At 40.6% G+C, this 19,028-nt stretch overlaps 1 protein-coding gene across 1 annotated transcript in view; it reads right to left on the reverse strand.

Moving 5' to 3' along the window:
- LOC117914486 overlaps positions 1 to 19,028 on the reverse strand; it is a 117,755-nt gene that overhangs the window by 40,680 nt on the left and 58,047 nt on the right. The window contains 1 exon segment of the mRNA XM_034829830.1: positions 95 to 370. Coding sequence (XP_034685721.1) covers positions 95 to 370 — 276 coding nt within the window.

The following is a 19,028-nucleotide window of genomic DNA, read 5'->3' on the forward strand; positions in this document are numbered from 1 at the left end:
TTTCTTCATGGAACTCATTAGACTCTTAAGCCCCTAAGGAAAATCTTCATAGAAATAAAGTTCCAGTTAAAAATTAAAAAACATGATCACTTACTGCAACATGAGCCAGAGGAGACTCCTCATGAATGGCATTACATAACTCCAGTAACGCATAGTTAACTTCAACCCCCACTATAGTGACATTACGTGACAGGAAGATATGACTATTCATGTTAACTTTATCAACCAGCAGTCGCATTGTGTCTTCAGAAACTGTGGTGCTTCCACGGAAACTTGGAGGAAGCCTTGGCTCTTCGCATAAATTCATGCATGCACAATCCAAGATGATGCTATATTCTTTATCAGACATCACAATATGCAATAAACCCACCTGCTTAAAAGATTGATAAAAGAATTTGGTGAATCATTTATTCTACATGGATGAGTAACTAGTAAATTTAAGCTATATAAGAACTGTCTACTCAGGTTCTAAAATTATTTAAGATCTTTCATATTATCAAGCCTTTTCAAGTGAATAACATAATTCAAAAATAACATAAAATAAAATCTTTCAACTATGAAATTGTAATTTATATTGATAGTTATGCAGACCCAATAAAGATGTCAGGCTGCAACCAAAGAACACGTAAAGAACTGAAGAAAAACAACATATCGTTTGAAGGCTCAAGAGTTGTATTTCTTTTCTCTTTCCTCTATAAGTTCTTTGTGGTAAAGTGGATTTGTTCTCTCTTATCTATGGATATAGATATATTCAATCGAACCATGTTAAAATCTCATGTTTCTTTTTGTGTGGATTTCTTTTATCTTTATGTTATTGCATTAATATGTGACATTAAAGCTTTCACTAGTACAAGTAGTATTGGAGCGAAGGTGAAGATTTCTGGAAGAGCTAAGGGCAATGTTCAAGGTTGAAGATTTTGAAAGTGCAATTTGAATATAATGATGATATAGATGATTTGAAACAATCAAAAGAATTGTAAAAAAAAAAATTATGTTTGAAGGTGGATTCAATTGTTTTCTCATCAACATGTGATACATGGAGCATGTGTTCCATTATTTGGGATAAGTTTAATCTCTCCTATACTCTTATTGGTTCTTGAAAAGTGGAAACAGTAAAATGTCCAAATTCTTTGAATATCAGGTCCTTTAATTTAGGAAATTATTGTTTTTTTTTTTTTTTTTTGATAGGAAACTACAAAGGGATATATTGATAAAAAAAGAAGTACAAGAGAAGGATGAGAAATCCTCCCACCAAAGATAAACTAAACTACAAGGAAACAAATACAAGAAAATACAAAGTAAAAACAAGCAAACTCTCTAGGTTAGACCAACCCATTGGAATTACAAACCGCTAACCAATCAAGTTGTAATACGTTACGGAGTCCCCTTAAAAACCTTGGAACAAAAAGCCCAAAGAGAAGCAAGGAAATGAATAGAATCCCAAAGATTCTCTGAATTCCTTACTTTATCCTCAAAAATCCTTGCATTTCTTTCCCGCCACACAACCCAAATTAAAGCAATGCTCGCAGCTTGCCACAAAACAATCCTTCTCTTAGAAAAACCAAAACTGTTAAAATTGGTGGACAGCATGTCGGAGATGCTCCTCGGGGGAACCCAATCCGTCTTGGCTAACTGAAATAATTTGTGCCACAACCCCATCGTCAAAGAGCAATATAGAAAAAGATGATCTACTGATTCTCCATGCGTCATGCCCAGCTTACAAATATCAGGACTAAAAGCTTTGTAGGGTCTTCTCAACTGTAGCAAGTCATTAGTATTTACCTTCTTATGTACCACTAACCAGACAAAGGACTTAACTTTGAAAGGGACTTGAGAATTCCAAACGAACTTAGTAGGGAAAACTGGAGGAAAACCAGAATATTGGGATAAGGCAACAAAGAAATATTTGACTGTAAAAAGTCCTGAAGAAGATAAAGACCAGGATCTCGTATCTGAAACCGAAGGTGATAAATGCAAACAATCAAGTGACCACATGAGGCCTTCTAAATCTTCTATCTCTGAATCGGAAAGGTTACGACAAAAATTAAAGTTCCAAGAGAAGGAATGAGTAGAACCGAGAATTGAAGAAATAGGAATATTTTTATCCATGACTACTCTAAATAGTCTTGGATATTGGACTCCCAAAGGTTGGTCCCCCCACCACAAGTCTTCCCAAAACCGAATTCTTTCCCCATCTCCTGCCACAAACCGAGTAAACTTGGAAAACTCTTGGGAGACTTGTGCAATAGCCTTCCTAGGACAATGATGTGACCATCTGACTATAGTGTTGGCATCCCAACCATTGGAATGTGATCCATAAATGCATAAAATAACCTGATGCCACAGAGCTGAACCCTTCCTAGTGTACCTCCACAACCATTTCCCTAAGAGAGCGAAATTCCTTATAGAAATATTCCCAAATCCCAATCCCCCTTTTGCCTTCGGATTACACACTACATCCCAGCTAACAAGATGATCTCTTTTGCCTTCCCTAACCCTTGATCATAAAAAATCTCTTTGCAATCTCTCAATTTTTGTTGTCACTAAGGCGAGTATCTTAAACAAGGAGATGAAGTAGCAAGGCATGTAGATAAGGCAAGATTGGATGAGAGTTATCCTATCTCCAAAAGATAAATAAACCTTTTGCCACCCATCTAATCTTCTCGAGATCCTCTCAGTCACTGGATCCCAAAAGCCACAAGCCTTGAGATTCCCTCCCAGAGGAAGACCCAGGTAAAGTATTGGCCAACCAAAGGCCTTGCAATCAAGCAACTCAACCAACCTTGATGGGGGAAAGCCTTTTAAAGTTTATTCAACGAAGAAATGGAAGACCTAAGTAAATTTTAAGTAGGATTAATATTAATTAGAATTGAATTGGGATTGGTATTTGTTAGAGTCTAATTAAGATTAGCTAGTTGAGTTATAATACAATTAGAATTTGAGTCATGATAGGTTATTAGAGTCCTAGTAGACTTTGGATTTCTTAGATAAGCCTATAGATAGGCTAATCAATGTAAATCAAAGGAATGAATTTGATGAATAATATTATATTTTCTTTCATTGCAAGGTTGCAACCCTCAATGGTGAGACTCCGTTGATTTTCTTCTAGGTGAGACTCCTAGAAGGCCTTAGTGAGACTCTAAGGTTTTCCATCTTTTCTTCATTGTTTCTTCTTTTTCTCTATTTCTTATTTTATAATTTTTTCTACCATAAAAATTATTCCTTATTCCTCTCCTTACACCCTAAAAATAAAACTCTAGCTCACCTACCCTTGAGTGTAGGCAACCATCCTAGGGTTGTCCTACATCAAACCTAGAAAGATGATTCTGTTCAAGATTAATACCATAAATATTACTTTTGTCAAGGTTAACTTTCAGCCCAGAAATATGCCCAAACACTAGCAATAAACTCTTGAGAGTCTGCAGATCCTCTTCACAAGTGCTAGAAAAGAAAATGGTATCATCTACAAATTGCAAATGAGACACCCTTGTTCTGTTCCTACCCACCTAGAAACCCTCCAACGAATTTCTTTCCTCTTGCTCTCAATAACATCCTGCTCAGTACATCTACGACTAAAATGAACAAAAAAGGGGATAAAGGGTCTCCTTGTCTTAAACCTTTAGATACCTTGACCCACCCTTTAGCATTTCCATTCACTAAGACTGCAAAAGATACCGTGGACAAACAGCCTCTTATCCATTTCCTCCATCTAGGACTAAACCCCTTCTTCTCCAACACATGATCCAAAAAATCTCAACTCACATGGTCGTAAGCCTTTTCAAAGTCAATTTTGAAGACAACTCCTTCCTCCCCTGATTGTCTTTTCTCATCCACTATCTCATTGGCTATGAGAACTGCATCCAATATTTTTCTCTCTTGAACAAAAGCGCCTTGAGTAGAATGGATAGTTTCTTGTAGTACCCCTCTTAAACGCCCTAATAGCAATTTGACTATTATCTTGTAAAGACTAGTGATCAAGCTAATAGGTCTAAAGTCTGAGATTTTCTTTGACATGCTTTTTTTGGGTAACAGAACTACGAAGGAGGCATTAGTGCTTTGATTGATAATCCCACTTCTGTGAAACTCTGCAAACACTCTCACTAAATCCTCCTTGATCACATCCCAACAATCTTGAAACACTGCAATGGTAAAGCCATCAGGCCCCGGTGCCTTATCCTTATCCAACTAAAAAATGACCTTAGAAATCTCTTCTTCAGTAAAAGGGGAGTCCAACCTAGACGCACTCTCTCCAGATATAGGGGACCAATCTAAGCCTTCAACTCTCCAAGACTCTCCAGAAGGGCTCAAGTATAGCTTTTCAAAGTACATTAAAATCTCCTCTTTGATGCTCTCTGAATTATTCAACACTAGGCCTCTTTCATTCTCCAACACCTTGATATATTTTCTATTTCGCCTGCCATTAACCACTTTATGAAAAAACTTTGAGTTACAATTCCCATCCTTAATCCATTTCACCCTAGTTTTTTGTCTCCAAAGAATTTCTTCCCTCAAAATCAATTCATCTAACTCCCATTTTCTTAAAGCTCTTTGAACTAAAAGTTCAAAGGTGAGACCTCCTTCTTGCTCAATGGTATCAAAGTTAGCTAATTCGAACAGGATACTTTTTTTCCTTTCATTTAGCTCTCCAAAAGAAGCCTTATTCCACTATTTCAATTTGGCCTTAACAAATTATAATTTCCTCATGAACTTGTGACCTTCCCACCCATTTCTTTGAAAATCTCTCCACCAACTTCTAAAGCACTCCTTCAAACTAGGTTGTTGCAACCACATATTCTCCAACCTAAAAGGTGTTGAGCCCCAATTGAACGGATTGGTTTCCAAAACTATTAGCCAATGACCCGATGTCCGTCTAGGAAGAACTTCTTGAAGGCTTTGAGGAAATAATTGTTCCCACTCATTTGAGTAAAGAAATTGATGCAATCTCTTGCACACGGGAGACTCTTGCATGTTTGACCAAGTGAATGGTGCACTCCGTAAAGGTGGATCTAGCAATTCACATTCTCTTATAAAATCATCAAAGTCCTTCATGCTTGGGGTTAAACTAGAACCTCCCAATTTTTCTGAACTTCTCCTTATGACATTAAAATCGCCGCCCACACACCAAAACGGGAAAGAAAGTCCAAAAATGTCTAAAAGCTCCACCCAAAAATCCTTACTAAGTAATGGGTTGTTTGGGCCATAAAGTACGGACAACCATAACGGTCCGCATTAAAACAATGCAAACTTGACTGAGACCGAAAAGGATTCTATAACCATCTCCTCACTGCGCAGTTTTTTTGTCCCAAATAATCAAAATTCCACTAGAAGCCCCACACGCCGGAAAAGCTGCCCATTCCTTATTTTTGACCGTCCAAACACTACCCACAAACCTTCAGTCACACTCCGCCTTTTTTGGTTCCTACATCATCACAACATCCGGATTCTCTGATCTCAGAAAATCTTTAACCACCCTTCGCTTTTTCCTTGAACCCAAACCCTTGGTATTCCAACTAATTATTTTTCATGGAAAAACCTCACAAACCCTAATCCTCCAATCCAGTTCCAACAGGTCTCACCTACCTGTGGAGCATCTACTGTTCCTCCTGGAATATACCTTAATATCCAAAGAACTTAAAACCTCTCGCATTTTAGCCATTTTCCTGGGGAATAGACCTTCTGTTTGGAACTCACCCGATGGGGAGCCCGCAGTATCACCTTGGCTAACTGTAACTAGGTTGGAAACCTTATTAGGCAAAATGGGTTTAGAAATATTTGGGTTAAAACTCTCGGTCAGTTGGCTTGGATAAGCAGACTCGATCTTCTCCACGACAAGGTTAGGAATGCCAACAGATCTTTGACCTACAGTAGCAACATCGTCTTCTTTGGAAAAAAATTCAGAGGTTACTCAATTTTTCATAGGAAATTGAGACAGAAAGGTTGAATTGGGAAAATAGGGAACAGAAGGACTCAAAAACGAAGATGTCAAACCACAAGAAGGGAGTAGAGAAGACAAGAGTGACTGAGTAGGTGAAGACGAGTTTACCTCCAAGTTTTCCGCTACCAACAATCCACAATTCACCATAAAGCTGAGCCCTTTACCTTTGATTTCTGGCATAGAAGGCAAAATTGTGACGGTTGAGCCACGAAGATCGAACCCCACTCGGCCCAAAAATCCTTCATTGTCTTCATCAAAAGAAGGTTTGCATGAAGCCACTTTGCCTCTTAACGATGAAGCCCCTTCCCCCAAACACCTCTTACAAATCCTTGATGATCGACGAAAAATGAGAGGACTCGCACTAAATCCTTATTCCGCCTAAGATCCGGCCCCGAAAGCCTTTCCTTTGGAAACTTTTCACTATCTGCCGAATTCTTCCCGTGCAATAGAGGCTCGCTGCGACCTTGAAGACCTTGTCAACAATCAAAACTTGGAAAAAAAAGGGTAGTCCACAGCTTCTTTGAGCCAAACTTCACTTCCTTCTTCGTGGAGCCACTCGTCTGAACCTTAGGAACTACAGATGCAGTTTTCCCCTTTCCCACTACAGAATCTTCTTCCCTTCGTAACAAACCCTTCTTGTCATCTGACTTCTTTCCTCCTAATCTTTGGCCTAACCCCGACGGGCCTTTTAAGTTGCAGCCCACTTTTGCAAATAGTGGATCAGGCTTGGACAAAGACTGGGCCTTCCTCTCAATGGCCCGACAACCCTCATCTGAGTAGACCTCGTCCCCACTAGCCCTAACTCCTCCCTCCTCCTCTGTCCCAACTGGGCCATCGTTCATTTTTTTTTAATTCAAACTAGGCAACAATGGGGGTAGGAACCAGTTGTTCCCCTCATCTTGACCACTCTTACCGCGTGTCCCCAATGGAATAACATCAGCCATACTCATTTCTCCTCCCTTCTTCATTCTGCCATCTTCCCCAACACGACATCTTCCTCCAGCCATTGATCTAACTCTCTACACCTGCCTTCCTCCACCTGTCCCCGAGTGAGATGCAAAAACCTCCCGAATCGACTCACCCATTACACTACCTCTCCAAACATCTTCAGTTCCGACCACTACGAGAAAAATTGTAAACACTCAATCCCCATCCGTCACCTCGATCAAAGCTGGAAGGACTGGCCGATCCTTTATTGCTATTCTTACCCTCGCCTTGCTAAGATCAAACAGTTTCAACGTTCGCCAATCAATTTCAATCACCGTCCCCCACTGCTCCACGTTTTCTTCAGGCGTACCTCAGACCATAGATGAAATGGCAACCCCCGTAATTTGATCCAGCCTCCTCTGAACTTCCCCTCAATTTTCCGAATTTTCCTTTGGCGACCACCTTCTCAACTGGACTATATTCCTTCCCTCAATCCTAAGAATCCTTAAATCTTGGAGAAAGAGAGCTTCCTCCATCGTTTCAACAAAAAATACTCATTTTCCACCTGAGATGGATACAATCGTTGCCACTCCTATCTTCCCTAAGCTTCTCGCCACCGCTCAGCCAACCTCAACCCATTTAACGCTATCAGCATTGCATTCACACACCACGGCTCACGCCCACCTCCTGACAGGAACAAGACCACCTCTCCTTAGTCCTTCATCACTGACTACATTCGCGAAGGACCGGTACAGAGGACTCACGTGATTGTGGATAGACCTTTCCCCTTTGTATTGTCTTCCTTTTTCAACTGCATTTGAGGGGGGGACCACTAGCATTGAAGACAACGCGCTTTTTAGATTCTCCCATCCTCTGCCCTTCTCTCCCTCAAGAATAACCAGAAAAGTAGATTTTCTGTTGGTAGTGAACTCTGAGATCCTTATGAACCTTCCATGGTTGTTGAAGCCAAATTCCATCAAATGGGCATAGAATTTTCCCCTGTACTTTCTGTTGAACCCCAAGCGACTCTTCATTTCGATGGCTTTCGTCAAATGTTCGATCATCCACCCGACTTCACCCTTTTCAAAACCTAAGACAAAAACAGAGCCTCTACTGTGCTCTATAATCGAGCACCAATTACTTCCATGCTCGCCTTCCAACCTAACCAAGAAAGTCTTCCTCTCCATAGAGACCTTCAACATCCTTACCATATTCTCTCTCTAACTTTAAATTGGGAGAGGAAAAAGAAAACTACAACTTTGAGGATGAAAAATCCTAACAAATGTTGTTTCAAAAACTAAAACTTGACATAGGAGAAGGTTTCTCATTGATACAGGAAACACCCATCTCAAGCCAAAAACTACTAAGAGAAAAGCCCATAGCACTCGTCTTACTACAATGAATTAAGATCCCATTTAGGAAATTATTGTACAGCTGTAATAAGTCAAACTTTCTGTATATTAGGAGTGTTCCTAATTTATAGGGGCAGTTAGACTTAGTTTTCAATGTTAAGTCAGTTTCCAGTTTAAAATTTGAATTTCCTACCTATCATGTAACCAAATAAATATGTACCATATGTTTTCTCCTTGAATTAATAAGACAGTGTTAGAATTTCTCACATCATGGTATCAGAGCAGTTTGCTCTCTGGGAAATATTCGGCCTTCATTGCCATTAATAACCTGTCTAAATTCATTTTTTGGCCTTAATTGCCATAAATTTACTCTGTTGTCTCTAGCTCTTTCAACTTTCTTATTTTTTCTGCATCTAATTGATATGTTTTTGGATTTGTCAATGCTGGACATGTCAGACAACACAACAACCCCGTTAACCAATCCCATAGAACCACCCGTGGAAGCATCTTAGAACCATATGACTGGAAATTTTCAAAATATTCGAACTGTGTACCACTTAACAGGAAGGAATTATCTGCAATGGTCGCCACTAGTGAGGACAATTTTAAGGTGCAAGGGAAAACCGAGTCATCTCACTGGAATAAACCCGAAACCTGAAGATCCACAATTTATTGTATGTGAAGAAGAGGATTCTATGATTATGTCATGGTTATGGAGATTCAATGTTACCTCAAATCAGTGGAACACAAATGTTCTTGAGAATTGCTCTGGAAATTTGGGAAACCGTTAGGCAAACATACTAAAAAATATAGGATGCTGCCGAAATTTATGAACCAAAGGTTAAAATCTCAACTCAATTATTGAGTATTACAATGTGATGAAGAATCTATGGCAAGAGTTGGACTATTAATCAAAACATTCAAATGAAGTGCAGCAAAGAAGCCTCAATGCTTCAAAAATTTGTTGAAAGGGAGAGAACTCTTGAGTTTTTAGCCAAAGATGATGGACAATTTGATCATGCTCAAGTTCAACTACTTGGGAAAGAAGTCTCACCATGAATTAATGAAGTGTTGTCTATTATCCATGCTGAAGAAACCTGAAGAGGGGTGATGCTTGAACCACAAACACTGGATGGATCAACCATGATTATTAAAATACCAAGGGGAGGAATCAAGCCAAATGGTACAAATCAAAATGTCAACATGGGGCAAGGAAGACAAGAGTTGATGAAGAACATTAACAAAGAAGAACTATTGTGCTCATACTGCAAGAAAGCACGCCACACCAAAGAACCATGTTGGAAACTTCATGGAAAACCACAAGGTCTCAATCAGGGTGGTGGTGTGAAAGGGAGGCAACAACATGAACAGGCTAATTTTGTGAATGGTGAAGGATCTCTTCAAGGCACAAGGAGTTCTAATAATAGAGAACTTGGTGAATTTAACAAGGAAGTAATCAAAAGGCTGAGAAAATTGTTAGGATCTCTTGAAAAACCCATTGGTATGTGTTCCTTTGCATAAATAGGTAAGTCTTCTTTATCTCATGCACTAAGTGCCTCAAGTTTATCCTTTTTAGAGTCATGAGTCATTGACTCAGGAGCCACAGACCATATGACCTGTTCTTCTCACCAATTCTCCACATATAAACCATGTCCTAATGATAAGAAAATAGCAATTGCAAAAGATGGTTCTTTAACCACATGTATTGGTCAAGGAAAAATTAATATGTCATCATCACTTGTCCTATAAAATATGTTCCATGTACCAAAATCATCCACTAATCTTGTTTCAATTCATGAACTCAACAAAGACCTCAATTGCAAATCTACTAATTGTATTTTTCAAGACCAAACCATGGGAAGGATGATTGGGCAAGCTAAGGACAGAGAGGAGTTTTACTATCTCAAGAGATCCAGTGAAAAGTCGAACAATGTGCACTAATCCTCTTTATCCTTTTTGACTAAGTCTTTAATTTCCAATAAGGAGCAAATATGGCTCTATCACTTCCACCTTGGGCATCCACCCTTTAGTGTGCTTAGGACAATGTTCCCTTTGTTATTTAAATCTATTGATGTAGATAGTTTTTATTGTGATGTTTGTGAATTTTCCAAGCATCGTACCATTTACGCAATAAAAGGTGTTCTATTCCATTTACCTTCGTACATAGTGATATTTGGCGTCCATCTAGAGTTCCAAATGTATCCAAAGCTAGATGGTCTGTTTCCTTTATTGATGATTGCACAAGAATGTCTTGGATTTTTTTCTTAAAAAAAAAGTCCAAAGTAAGCAATGCTTTTCCCATATTCAATAACATGATAAAAAATCAATTTGGGATTTATATTAAAGAGTAAGATCCAATAATGGAAGGAAATATTTCAACCAAACTTTGTCACCTTATTTTCACAAGAAGGAATCATTCATGAGTCATCATGTGTTGATACACCCCAACAAAAAAAGGTGGTTAAAAGAAAAAATGGACATCTTCTTGCAATCATACAAACCTCTTATTATTTCACAAACATGAACCAAAATCCTTTTGGGGCGAGGTAATCCTCATGGTTGCACACTTGATTAATTGAATTCCATCCAAAGAACTTGGTTTCAAAAGCCTAATTAAACTATTCTCCACTTTTCATCCCAAGTATCCTATGTGAAAAAACTTTAACTCCAAGTAGTTTCAAGTGTGTGACTTTTGTGCATGTTCATGCTTACAATCGGAGTAAACTTGATCCAAGAGATTTGAAATGTGTTTTTTTGGGGGCTATTCTTCTACAAAAATGGATACAAATCCTACCATCTACCAACTAAAAAATTTGTTGTCTCTATGGATGTAACCTTGTTGAAAAAAGAAAACTATTTTTCACATCCTAATCTCCAAGTAGAGAAACCAAGCATGGAAGATAAGGATTTATGGCTACTTGAATTACCATTTTTGTCCTCAACTCCAATCACTTATCCTTCAGCCAGAACACTGCCCAGTCCAGCCTAAATATGTCCAGTCCAGCCCAAACTACCTCTGATCAGTCCAACTAAAATCTACCTAGTTCAACCGAGATGACATCATACCAGTCCAATCCAAATATGTTCAGCCCGACCAAAGAAACTAAGTCAATTTCTTCACCAATCACATCAGCGCACATTGTTACAAAATCACTATAGGTCTACATGAGAAGATAAGAGTCAGATTCCAATCAAATGCATGCTCAATCATCCAAACCAGTGTCAGGTAATGAATCTGTCTCTCCTATTAGTTTAATTCATTTTGAAAAAAGTTTAGTCCATTCTAAAAATAGCAATGATCTTGACTTACCCATTGCAATTAGGAAAGGTACTAGGACATATACCCAACATCTAATGTCTTATTTTGTGCCCTTCAATAAATTTTCCACAGCCCATTAGAGTTTCCTTACCCAAATACATACCATAGTCATCCCTAAAACCTTAAGGCAATTAGTAATGTGAATTTCAAACAAGCCATGAAAGTGGAAATTGAGGCATTGGAGAAAAATGGAACATGGGAGACTGTAGAGTTTCCAAAAGGGTGTTCACCAGCATAAGGCAGATGGCACTTTATAACGGTATAAGGTAAGATCAGTGGCCTAAGGATATACACAAACCTATGGAGTTGATTATCTAGAGGGTACTATTATTTTTGGCGGCCAACTTTGGATGGACCTTGCAACAATTTGATGCGGAGGATGAGGAAGGACCCGACTTAAGGGTGGTGGAGATTTGGGCTAACACCCAGTGGAGTTTCTGTGGTAAAGTGAGGGTAACTGCATTAAGAGATGCATTGTTCCTTTTTGAATTTTCCAATAGGGGTGATGCTCAAAGAGTGCTACAGGAGAGGAGTCGCCTGCTCAAGGGGATCCGCTTATCCCTAGACTGGTGGGCTCCAACTATGGGGTGTTCAAGAGTGGAGTTTCAGAGGGATGTTTCCTGGGTGAGAATCCCAGGGCTGCCTCTTCAGTTTTGGTACATGGAGTTCTTCACAAGGGTGGGGGATGCCTGTGGGGGTTTTGTTGATGTGGATGAGGAGACCAAAAGGTCTCGCTACAGAAGGGGAGCTAGAATTCTAGTTAAAAACAATGGGAAGGAGGTGCCTGGAAGATTAGAGGTGATAGCTGGATTCGCCTCATTCTCTATTCCATTGTGGTGGGAGGACTCGGTGTGGTTCTCGGCACTTCAGGTTGCAGATGAACCAGTGAGCAAGACGAGTAACGCTTCATCCGAACAGGGAAAAGGAGGGTGTGACCCACGTTCTAAGGAGCGAGTGAAAGAGATGCACTATGGAGGAGGAAATCCCGTTGCAGGCGTAGGCGATAGAGTGACAGGCTGGGAGATCCGGATTCCCAAGGATAAAGCTTGGAAAAAAGACTATGGAGGTCTTGTTTCCCTGCAAGAGGTGACCGGGTTGGTGAAGGAGACGCCTCACGCAGCAAAAGGTGGGGCGGCTGAAGTGATTAGGAAGGACAAAATGAAGCTTTTTGAAAAAGATAGAAGTATTAAGGCTGGAAAGGCTGGAAAGGATGGGCCAAGCTCCAAGCGGGCTGAGTTGGTGGACCAACTGGGAGGGCCTGCCTGCTCTCGGATGCCCAGCTCCCACAGGGCCAAAAGTCCTTTTAAGAAAGTGGTTTTAGGCCGCCTTAAAAAGGAAGGGAGATGGGCTGGGTCATTTAGGCCTAATAGTTCTCAGGAGCCCAGCACCCACAGGGCCAAAAGTCTTTTTAAGAAAATGGGTATGGGCTGCTTTAAAAAGGAGGGGAGATGGGTTGGGTCATCTAGGCCCAATAGATCAAAAGAAGTTATGAAGGGGTCAGCCCATGTATCCGTCCTAAGGCTCCCTTCCTCTACGGCTGGGGAGAACAAGGAGGAGCTCCCGATGCCAAGGTGTACCAGGGACTTCTCGATGCAGGAGGCGCCGACGCTGGGTCAAGATCGAAACGCCCCGCCGTGGAAGAGCTATACATCAGGTATGTACCCCATCTCGACTATTCTTGGGGGGGTCTCAGGGGAATCGTCTGGCTCTTCTTCTTCTTCTCCTTCTCTTCCCGAGATGGGGGATTCCATGGGGATCTTGCAGTCAAGGCAGCTTGAGGAGACGATTGAAGACCCCCTAGAGACCGAAATGCCGCTTTGCATGGTTCTCAAGGATGGACGGTCCTTCTCTCTACCAGGTAATGAAGGAGCCAGTTGCCAAGAGGGAGGGATAGGGGCGATATCCCTTCGGTCTCGAGAAGTTGAGGTCCAAACGCCACATCTTCAGATTATTGGAGTAGGAGAAAAGGAAAACGACAAATCCCCTTGGATAAATAAGAAATTCCTAGGCTTCTGCAAGTCGGTGGGGGTCTCGATTGAAGGTTTTGAGGAGGATATTTTGAGAATTCTCAAGGAGATTGAGAATAGGAGATGCTTCATCAGGAAGTCTAATGAGAAAAAAAGAGGCACATTGTCGGGATCAAGGAAGGACAGAGAGTTGAAGAAGCTCGTCAACACCATTAACTATGATGGAGTGGCTGGAAGAGAGAGAGAGGAAGGGAAGTTGGGAAGGCAAATGACCGTGGTCCCTTATGAAGCTTAGAGTACTGTCCTGGAATGTTAGAGGCATGCATGGCCCAGATAAAAGGATGGTCATCAAGTTGATGGTGAGAAAACACAAGCCAGATCTGGTTTGTCTTCAGGAGACAAAGATGAAGAAAATGTCTAATAAGGTTGTCAAGAGTTTGGGAATTGGGAGTTTAGGTTGGGTGTCTTTAGATGCTAGGGGTGCTGCAGGTGGGGTGCTAGTAATGTGGGATAAAAGAGTTTTGGAAGGGTTGGAGTTCGAAGTGGGGTCTTTTTCTATCTCTTGTCGCTTTAGAAATTGTGAAGAGGGCTTTGTGTGGGTTTTCTCTGGGTAATATGGCCCGAGCAAAGGAAGGGAGAGGAGAGAGTTATGGGAGGAGTTAGCCGCAATCAAGGGGCTGTGGAATGATCCCTAGTGCATAGCAAGGGATTTTAATGTAGTGCGGTTCCCAACTAAAACAAGCAATGGAAGGCAGATGTCAACTGCGATGAGAGAGTTTTCAAGCTTTATCGATGAGTTTGAACTAGTTGACCCACCTCTGGGGGGTGGAGCCTTCACTTGGATAGGAGGGGAAGGAGGGGCCCTTAAGGCTCGGTTAGATCGTTTTCTATTCTCAGGAGACTGGGAGGAACGAGTGACCGGGGCAATGCAATGTCTTCTTACTAGACCTGTTTCTGACCATTGTCCAATTCTGTTGGACTGTGGTGGGGTGAGAAAAGGTAAAAGCCCGTTTAGGTTTGAGAACATGTGGCTAAGGGTGGAAGGATTTATGGATAAGGTTAAAGAATGGTGGCAGTCTTACAATTTTAGGGGGAGTCCAAGCTTTGTGATAGCGAAGAAGCTTCAGGCTTTGAAACACGACCTGAAGTTGTGGAATAAAGAATCCCTTGGCGATGTTTTAGTTAAGAAGAATGCAGCCTAGAAGAAGTTAAAATATTGGGACAATTTAGAAAGTCTTGGCTCTCTCTCTGAGGAAGATAGGAGGAGTCAAGGGGCAGCCAGAGCCGAATTTAATCATTGTGCCATCCTCGAAGAAATCTCCTGGAGGCAGAAGTCAAGGGCCCTTTGGCTGAAGGAGGGAGATAGCAAGACCAAGTTTTTCCATCGGATGGCTAATGCAAGGAGAAGGGGAAACTTTATCAATAGCCTAACAGTTAGGGGTATTAGGCTGAGTAAAGAGGAGGAGCTTAAAGAAGGGATTGGGTCTTACTTTAAGTCCATGTTTGAGGACCCCATAGTGAGAAGACCAGAAGTGGAGTCTGGTCTATTTAATACTCTTGATTCCTTGGATAATGATATTTTGGAGAGGCAATTCTCAATTGAGGAGGTGCTCAGAGCTCTCTCAGATCTAGGGGAAGACAAGGCGCCAGGGCCGGATGGCTTTACGCTGGCTTTCTGGAAGACCTGTTGGCCTGTTGTTGGGGTGGAAGTGATGCAGGTCTATGAGGAGCTCCACTCGCAGAATGTGATCTTTCGAAGTCATAATGCAACCTTCTTAGTGCTTATCCCGAAGAAAGAGGGGGCTAGTGATGTGCAGGAGTATAGACCAATCAGTCTAGTGGGGAGTCTTTATAAAATTATTGCTAAAGTTCTAGCAAATAGGTTGAAAGGAGTAATGGGAAAATTGGTTTCGAATAGTCAGAATGCTTTTGTAGAAGGGAGACAGATTTTGGACGTTGTTTTGGTGGCTAATAAGGCGATAGACTCAAGGAAGAGAAGTGTTGGGACAGGCTTAGTGTGCAAATTGGACATTGAGAAGGCTTATGACCACGTAAACTCGAGGTTCCTCATGTCAGTCTTGGAGAAGATGGGTTTTGGTCCAAAATGGCGTAAATGGATTTTTTGTTGCATATCGACTGTGAGAATGGTAGTGTTAGTGAATGGTACTCCCACAGATTTCTTCTCAACGTTTAGGGGCCTAAGGCAGGGTGATCCACTCTCACCTTATTTGTTTGTGTTGATCATGGAAGCGCTCAGTAGTTTAATTTCAAGAGCCGAAGAGAATGGTTTTATTAGGGGCTTCAAGGCAAAGGGAAGACGGGGAGAAGGGGTGTCAGTCTCCCACCTATTGTTTGCTGATGACACTCTCCTTTTTTGTGAGGATGATAGGGATCAGCTGATTTTTTGGAAGTGAGTTGTAATCTGTTTTGAAGTAGTTTCAGGCCTAAAAATTAATTTGCAGAAAAGCGAAATTATTCCAATTGGGGGAGTGGAAGAGGTGGATAGAGCTGCTGCAGTTTTTGGGTGTAAAGTGGGGAATCTCCCTACGAATTATCTAGGCCTACCTCTTGGAGCATCCCACAAGTCGTGTAGAGTTTGGGAAGGGGTAGAAGAAAGATTCAAGAGAAAGTTGGCTATGTGGAAAAAACAATATCTCTCTAAGGGAGGTCGTCTTACCCTCATAAAGAGCACACTCTCAAATCTCCCTATCTACTTCATGTCTCTTTTTGTTATCCCAAGGAAAGTGAGACTCAGATTGGAAAAAATTCAAAGGGAGTTCTTATGGGGAGATATGGAGGAAAGAAGGAAGATCCACTTGGTGAGATGGGAGGTTATTTGCAAAGATAAGAGGCATGGAGGGTTGGGGTTAAGGTACTTGAAGGATTTCAATCATGCTTTGCTCGGAAAATGGCTATGGAGATTTCCCATAGAAAGAGAGTTTTTGGAGAAGAGTCATTGTTGGTAAATTTGGGGAGGTGCAAGGTGTGTGGACCACTAGAGAGGTGAGAGAGTCTTATGGGATGGGCCTTTGGAAAGACATTAGGAAGGGTTGGGAGGAATTCTTTCTCAGAACTAGGATTCATATTGGAAATGGGAGACGAACCAGATTTTGGTGGGACATGTGGGTAGGAGATTCTAAGCTAAAGGTCTCTTGTGCTGTTTAGAATTGCAGCTAATAATTCTGCAATAGTGGCTGATCTGTGGGGAACAAGAAGGTGGAGGTGGGGGTTGGGAGGTGCACTTTAGAAGACTCTTTCAAGATTGGGAGTTGGAGGAGGTGAACCGCTTTTTGGGTTACATTTCTGCAATAAGGGTGCAAGAAGGGGAGGATTTTCTGGTTTGGAAAATTGAGAGAAAAGGAACGTTTAAGGTAAATTCTTATTATAGGTCTTTGAAGGAAGACAATAGCCCTTTATTCCCAGAAAATGAGGTTTGGGGTTTGTATGCCCCTTTAAGAACTCGTTTTTTTGCTTGGGAAGCAGTTTGGGGTAAAATTTCCACTATAGATATGCTAATGAGGAGGGGTTGGTCTATGGCTAATAGATGCAACCCGTGCAAAGAAAATGAGGAAACGGCGAACCACATCCTAATTCATTGTGGTAAGACAAGGGATCTTTGGAACTTGTTGTTTTCTTCGTTTGGGGTGGTGTGGGTGCTTCCGGATTCCGTGAGAAATTTGCTTCTTGAGTGGAAAATGAAAGGCATGGGGAAGAAAAGGAGTGTAGTTTGGAAAATGGCGTCTATTTGTCTGTTTTGGTGTATTTGGGGAGAGTGAAATCAAAGAACCTTCCTAGAGGAAGAGATGTCAAATACGAGCTTGAGGAAACTTTTTCTTCGATCCCTACTTGAATGGTCTCAACAATTTGTGGACTTGGACTTGGACTATCTCTCTTTTCGGAATTTGTTGGGTGATAGGGTTGTTGTTTAGCTAATCCTTATTAGACTTTATCTTTCTCTTGTTGCCTTGTTTTGGGCCTTCTTTGTATACAGCCTGTGTATATAGGGAGCGTCCCCTGTTTTCTGGCGTTTTTTTTAATCTAATGGTTCTCTTTGTCTATCAAAAAAAAAAAAACAATTTGATGTCAAGAATACTTTTTTTGCATCAGGATTTAGATGAGGAGATATATATGGAAGTTCATTGGGTTTTGGAATGAATTTCAAAAATAGGAAAGTGTGTAAGTTGAAGCAATCACAATGGGCTTGGTTTGGAAGGTCTATGAAAGTGATGTTGACCATGGAATACATGCAAAGTCAAGGAGATCATACATTATTTATAAAACATACAGATTTAGAGGGAATTACTATATTATTAGTGTATGTGAATGATACAATTGTGACGGGCAATAATCCAAAGGAAAGGGAGTACCTCCAATGATATCTAGCAAGGGAGTTTGAAATAAAGGAACTTGGGAAATTAAAATACTTCCTTGGAATCAAGGTTGCACATTCGAAAGAAAGTATCTTTATTTCTCAACAAAAATATGTAACCGATCTTCTAAATGAGATAGGGAAATTGAGTTGTAAACCAACAAAAACCCCTATAGAGTCGAATCACAAGCTAGGAGAGGAAATAGATGGTATAGTAATTAATCGAGGTATGTATCAAAGGCTTGTTGGCAAGCTAATTTACCTCTCAAACACAAAACCGGACATTGCATATGTCGTGAATGTTGTAAGCCAATTCATGCATAATTTGAAAGAAGCACTTCGTCAAGCAGAGTACTGAACTCTGCATCATTTTAAGGGAACCTTAGGAAAAGGACTATTGTTTAAGTATGAAATTGAGCCTAGAAGCCTACATGATTGCAGACTATGTAGGATCAATCATGGAGAGGAGATCAACAACAGCTTATGGTACATTTTTTGGAGGAAACTTGGCGACTTGTGGAGTAAGAAACAATGTGTAGTAGCAAAGTCAAGTGCAGAAGCAAAATTCAGACTAATGGCACATGGGATTTGCAAATTACTTTGGCTCAAGAATATTCTCAATGATCTTAAAGTCAAGTGTGTGTATCCTATGAGTTTATTTTCGGACAATAAGTCACCTATAAACAAAGCTCACAATTCAAAGCAATACAAACAAACGAAGCCTGTGGAGGTGGATAGACATTTCATTAAAGAGAAGTTGGAAAGTGGTCTAATTTGCAGCCTTACATATCAACAAGGAGGCAACTAGCAGATATTCTAACCAAAAGACTAGTCAATTCAGCGTTTCAAGGAATAACAAGTAAGCTGGGAATGGATAATCTCCATTCACCAGCTTGAGAAGTGTTGAAGAATATTGAGTCCTTTAATTTAGGAAATAATTGCACAACTGTGATTAAGTCAAACTTTCTGTACATTAGAAGTGTTGCTAATTTATAGGGACATTTAGGGTTAGTTTTCAATGTTACAGTCAGTTTCCAATTTAAAATTTGAATTTCCTAAATAGGATTATGCAACCAGATAGATATGTATCATATGTTTTCTTCTTGAATTAATAAGACAATTTTAGAATTTCTCACATCAAAAGGGGTACATCATTTAC

Source organism: Vitis riparia, chromosome 5, assembly GCF_004353265.1.
Source record: "Vitis riparia cultivar Riparia Gloire de Montpellier isolate 1030 chromosome 5, EGFV_Vit.rip_1.0, whole genome shotgun sequence".
Lineage (NCBI taxonomy): Eukaryota > Viridiplantae > Streptophyta > Magnoliopsida > Vitales > Vitaceae > Vitis > Vitis riparia.